The 6000-nt window shown below is 38.4% G+C and overlaps 1 protein-coding gene across 2 annotated transcripts in view; it reads right to left on the bottom strand.

The window, feature by feature from the left end:
* Positions 1 to 1037: 1037 nt before the first annotated feature.
* Positions 1038 to 6000, bottom strand: part of CFAP418 (cilia and flagella associated protein 418) — a 28134-nt gene continuing 23171 nt past the window's right edge. Inside the window, exons 6-7 of one of the 2 annotated variants that reach the window (XR_009246067.1) lie at positions 2508 to 2730; positions 1038 to 1560 (exon numbers count right to left, since the gene is read on the bottom strand). Coding sequence is in view for 1 of the 2 variants with exons in the window: in XM_004580614.3 (XP_004580671.2) it covers positions 2577 to 2730 (154 nt within the window). In the remaining variant the exon portion in view is untranslated. Of the gene's footprint in view, positions 1561 to 1884; positions 2731 to 6000 lie in introns of those variants that run through there. The other variant, XM_004580614.3, reaches the window with a different exon arrangement.

The following is a 6000-nucleotide window of genomic DNA, read 5'->3' as shown; positions in this document are numbered from 1 at the left end:
TGGGCTGGTGGGGGTCGTTGTGGGTCGCCCCGACTAGGCTGCAGCTCCCACTGGTTGATGTGAGGGCCGAACCAGACTGGACTGCAACACCCATTGGTTCCAGTGCAACTCGGGACTGAAAACAGAACCAACACAGCAATTGAAACCACCAACTGATCGGGGTGATGGACTGTGCCGGGCCCTGTGCTTGCTAGAACATACAAGAAACTAGTCTGGGAATACCTCAAAGTTTCTTTGGAGATCTCCCCAATCGAACTGCTGGACTCAGAACTCTAACCAGGAAAACACAGAAGACAGAACAGGTCAATCATTCATCTTAGCTATATGTTGGCAGTGAAATATGGGGCAAACGGAGACTTTATGATGGACCATGTCAAGCAGTGGACGACCTCATCGAGCGAAACTGGCAGCGATTCATAACTGGAGAACTATTAAAACCATTTGAGCAAGGATCTCAGAGCATGCCGCACATCTGGGACTTGGGGTGGGTGGGAAACTGGGTGGGGCTTCTCCGTCAACATCCCCCTTTACCTCAGATACATGATGGAAACAATATGGACATAATACTATTACCCACTTCCCTATACCACCTGAACCTTTTTTTTTTTTACCGTAATTAACTATGTAAAGATTGTCAACAACAATACAATAAAATAGATTCTAAAAAAAAAAAAAAAAAAGAAAATAGGTGCATTTTGGCTTAAATTACAACTATTAATAATTTGTATATAAACATATTCTAACTCTTATATAAAAACAGTACAATATTTAAAATCCTACAAAATCAATTGTCTATAAAAATGGGAACTCATATATGTACTTTTGACAACAGGGATTACAATTATTATGTTATGGAATATCAAACATAGGCAGTGTGTCTATGATTCAGTATAGTGATAACAAAATAATAAAAATTAAACGAAATCAAAAGAGAATTTTATTCTTCTAAAACAGAGACAAAATAGGTTAAAAAGTTTCAAAATAACTTGGTCATTGAAATAAAAAACCAAAATCTGATTGCTACTAATATGCCAAAATCCACGATGTTCCATATGTTTGGATTTTGCTTGCTCTGCTATTTTCTGGAATAGCTGACTTATGTCCAAAACCCCTACATTTCTGAGACAGTTACATGGAGATATATTTCAGGGAGTAAAAAATATTTATTTGCAAAATAAAATCTACAAACATTTTTTATATAAAAGTGTGGGCATCAGCCCATGAGATCTGTTCTGCTGCAGTGCCTGACTTACCAGAGTTAAGTTTTATAAACATGCAGATGCACCATGGCTAGGAAGGGATGTTAATGTTCCTTCCTTTGGTTGGGTGTCGGGAAGGGCTTCAGCACAAGCTGATGGTGATCATAACTTTGCTTCAATGACTCCTGTTCCAGGTGCTCGGTGTCACACATTTGAACCACAGAGTGGACACATGTGACAAAGGGTTTTGGGCGTGGCGGGCCTTGTGTGGCAGCAGGTTAGGGGACATTGGCATCCAATACTGAAGAAGTGGTTTGAGTCCTGTTTCCTCCACCTCTGATCCAGCTTCCTGCTGATGCACCTGGGAAAGCAGTGGATGACAGTCCAAGTATTTGGGTCCCTGTTACACATGCGGGAAACAGGGATGGCTTTGGCTCTCGCCAACCCTGGCTGCTATGGGAAGTGAACCAGTAGAGAGAAGATATCTTCCTGTCTCTCTGCCTTTCAAAAAAATTTAAGTCATTTTTTAAAAAAAATACATTGTAAGGTCTTTAAGTCTTAGTGATATATAGAAAGCCCAACAGGTTACCTGCTGGTTGTTAGGCTTGTTTTTCCTTTCATGTCTTTATCTAGTAAATACTGTGTCAAGTTGATCTTGCTAGAAACGTCCATAGATGGCCTTAAAAAATACAAAACTTAACAATTTGTATGAGTGTTTTTGTGGTTTCAGATGTATAACAAAAGCTTTTTTTATAGATATTTGGTAAAATATCAATCTTAATAACTTCTGGTACATAAATAAACAAATGGAAGAAGACGGGCCCAAACTGTTAACATACATTTATCATTACTGTGCATAAGATTGCTTTGAGCTGGTGAGGTATGGTCAGATATGAGCCAGTGCATTTAAGCATTCAGTTAGCTGGTTTCTACCATGTCTACGTTATGATCCCTGGCAACATCAGATCTCACTGGAGGAGATGATGTAGACACCTTTATAAAGGTCTCTTCCTGGGCCAGTCTTATGCCCTGTATTTGCTCTAAAACAGTAATATTTACACTAAGTGCATTACCAGTCAATATCGTATTTATGAATGTAAAGTTATATTGTTATGTGAAATTCCGTAAGTATATTTCTGGCTACTTCTGGCATACTTTCTAATGGAAACATCCACATATCAGAGAGGAATACTTCCAAAATGTTATAGCACATTATCTTTCCAAGTCTATTCATTCTTCAAAAAGTGTGTGATTATATTAAATGAAATTCACTGTCTTTTTCCAAAGGGCCTAATATTGGGACTTTACCTAAAATGTTATGATTACTGGAGACTGCTCCCACGGAGGCATTGGTCTGAACAGGAAGAGCTTGATTTCTTAATGTTTGCCACAAACCCAACGCAGCAGATGATCCGTCTGAAGGTCAGTCAATTCTTCAATAGTTCTCCAGCTACACTGGCAGGCATAGGCTCGGGTTCCTTTCTTTTTCACCAACTTTGCTTTTAACTTGTGAAATTCTGGCATGTTGTTCCTGTTGGTACAACAGGAAAGTTTTAGCACAGTGGCTTTGCTCAAGGCTTGACGAACTCTGTCTCCCCTATCTTGACAATATATGAATGCTAAGAACCCCTATGTTCCCTCACACTAACAACAGAAGGAAGGCCTGTTCTCGTTCTGGTGACAGCACTGACGTCCAGGACTCTTTAATGGTGGTCTTCTAGATCTGTTAGGACACAATGGCCTAAAGAACAGAAGAGTTATTGATTTGTCTTATCAGAGACGATGTCAGGGTGGGCAAAAAGATGGTGATTCAGCTCCTTCCTGAGATACTCACTTGGGTCACATTCTACAAGCCTGCAACATGGCAAATGGAAAGCATAAATAAGAAGATAAAGGGCTTCTGACAAATTAATTAAAGATAATTTTTATTAATAAACTCCTATTATTTCTAATAGTTGACCCCATTTAATATCTTTCATTTGTTTAAATGCTCTGCTTATTTAGTTACATGCTCAGGGACAAAATCAAGGTCAATCCTAAAAAAAGGTTACAGATTTTAAGTCAATGAACAGAATCATGGTAAAAGACAATTATCACTAGGTTTGATGCTATTATAAAAATAACATGGAAGTTAATTTCAGTTTAATTAAGAAAACAAATGATTTTCATGACAGCACATGTACTGAGTTTATGTAAGCATCTCATAGTATAGAAAAACATAAAAATGAAAACTAAAATAATGAAAAAAATTACAAAGTGAAATGATGAAATACAGTGTAAGCACTAAAAAAAGTAGAGTGCCTTCCATAATGGGTGGCTATCTCTGCCAAGAGAAGGCAGGTTACAAAGTGCCCTCTGGTGGTCAGTGGGCACCACATGCAGCACTATGTTGTACAAACTGAGGGCACAATTTCCCAGGTCAGATCCGGACAAAGCCTGAGAAATTTTTCAGACTAATGTCTGAGTTTAGGAAACTGAGGCACTGGCTAGCTAAGTGAGTCTGTTAACATTACAATGAACTAGGGGGAGAACTAAAAAATATGTCTTTTTAGGAAAAAAAAAACAAAATTAGGTAGGTAAATGAGATAAAATGTTCTTCATTTAATTGCAATGTATTTGGACAAACTTAGTATCTTACACTTGACCATATCCTTAGAGATTTTAGTAATAGAAATAATGAATAGCTAGGGAACGAAATAAAATATTTCAAATACTTTTTTAGAAACATGTAAATACTTTAAAAATTTAGAAATTTCTAAAACTTGTCTATAGTAAGGTACACTTATTTCTCTCATTTGTAAAATAAGGACAATAAAATAGACAATTACTTTATTATTCATTGTGTAATAAATATGCACCTTGATACCACCAAAATAAATGGTCCCTATGTTCTGCAGGACTTCAAGTGGCAGTCTGTTGACCTTTCCACTTGCCTCTGCTCACTGTTCTTTTTTGGTTTCCTCCAGTGATTATTCCCCATCTCCAGTGTTTGATTTACATACTACTCTCTTAAGTCTGGCAGATTACATCCACATTCTCAACTATGGGTCATGAGATGCAAAGAGCTTGTCTCCTAGCTCTCTCTCTCTTCCTTGCATATCAAAGCTCATTTTCCATCAGCTCGCAGGATACGTAGAGGTACCTACCTACACATTCCCTGACTTCCAGGTTGGCTTCATCCCTCACAATGGAAACATCCAGGTATCACAAGATGAGCCTTAACAAGATGAGCCCTCAACTCCGCATTCACTGTCTTTCACATTGTGTGCCTATAGCATGGCATCACCCTCATGGCTTCAACTGCCACGGGACATACTACATTTCCTATATGAGCCATAGAACACAGTTTCAGCACCTCCTGTAAATGAGCATACAACCTTGTCCTTCAAATGTGTTACCTCATCACACACAGCACTGATTTTCTGCTTTTTTTGTCTTTTTTCTGCTTTACCTCTTGCCATCTCTTGCCCTTGTATCCAAAAATTTACAAAGTTCAAACCAACTGTAACTCCTCAGACATGGCACATGGCTTCATATCTCTGTGTTTAATAATACATACTCCCCGATCTAGGATTTTGGAACTGTACTAGGCTCTATTAAGAACTGTGAGGCATCTCAAATTAAAGTTTCTAAATTAGAGGACAGTTTTATAGATTTACCTGAGAATGGTCACAGAAGAAGTCTCTCACCCTGTTCCATGAAGAAGAGTATAAACAGAATTGTGCAAAAGAGAGAATAGTATGAACTATTGAAAAGTGGCCCAACATACTCTTATACTTGCATCTGAAAACAGTCTTTGTTTATCGGGGGAGGGGTGGGGTGGGTAATCCCAGTGCCTATAAAACTGTGTCACATAATGCAATGTAATCAATAATTAAAAAAAAAAATTAAAAAAGAGAACACATCAATAATAAAAAAAAGACATACAGGCAAAAAAATATGGTCTTTGTTTAAGCACAGAAGTTGGCATTCAAAACCGCCATGAAACAAACACTTATTAATTTTCAGTTCTTCATTTTTATTTAAAGATATATATTATCAAATGTGTAAGAATATACAAATTATAGAACTATGCATAATATCCTATCCTGACCACAGGAAGAAAGGTGGCAGTGTACCAGCCACCTGTAGTCCAGTTCTGTACTACAGTAAATGCTGTAATATAGTGCACTGTAAATGCAGTACGGTAGACACAAAGAAAAGGAAGCATTTGCCTTCCAACTCACACAGTGGTAGGGAATCATGGAAGACGCACAATAAAAATTGTACTCCGAAGCATAGGAAGGGTTCAGGCAGATCAAATGGTGGGAAGGTGTCCCAGGAGGGGAAAAACATACATAAAGTGACAGGGAATGGAAGCACGGAATGGCGAAAATCTCATGGAGGTGACAAGTATACGGGGGAGAGCAAGGCTGGGTGATGGATGGATGGAGGTTGGATCGCAGGGGGTCTTGAATGATACACTGAGGAATCTGGATATCATCTCATAAACAGGAAAAATAATAGGCAAAAGAACAGCAAACTCAGATTTATATTAATTTTGAGCAAGGAAAGGATGGTCTGAATGAACAGACTGCAGATGGAAGTATCAGTGAGGAATTTCTCATCCGGAAGTAACAAAAGTGTACCTAAGCAGACAGACAGTGCAATGCTGTAACGGCCCCACCAAAACACATGTTTAATTTAATATTCTGTGAGGCAATGAGAGAGACCAGATGGGACCTGTGAGAGGGTAGTGCCTCTGCCCTCATGAATGATTCAAGGATTAATGGGTTATCGCCCAGTAGCTTTATTATAAAAG

Source organism: Ochotona princeps, chromosome 9 (assembly GCF_030435755.1).
Source record: "Ochotona princeps isolate mOchPri1 chromosome 9, mOchPri1.hap1, whole genome shotgun sequence".
Lineage (NCBI taxonomy): Eukaryota > Metazoa > Chordata > Mammalia > Lagomorpha > Ochotonidae > Ochotona > Ochotona princeps.
Note: the sequence above shows the minus strand (reverse complement) of the source record. Positions and strands in the feature narration are given on the sequence as shown.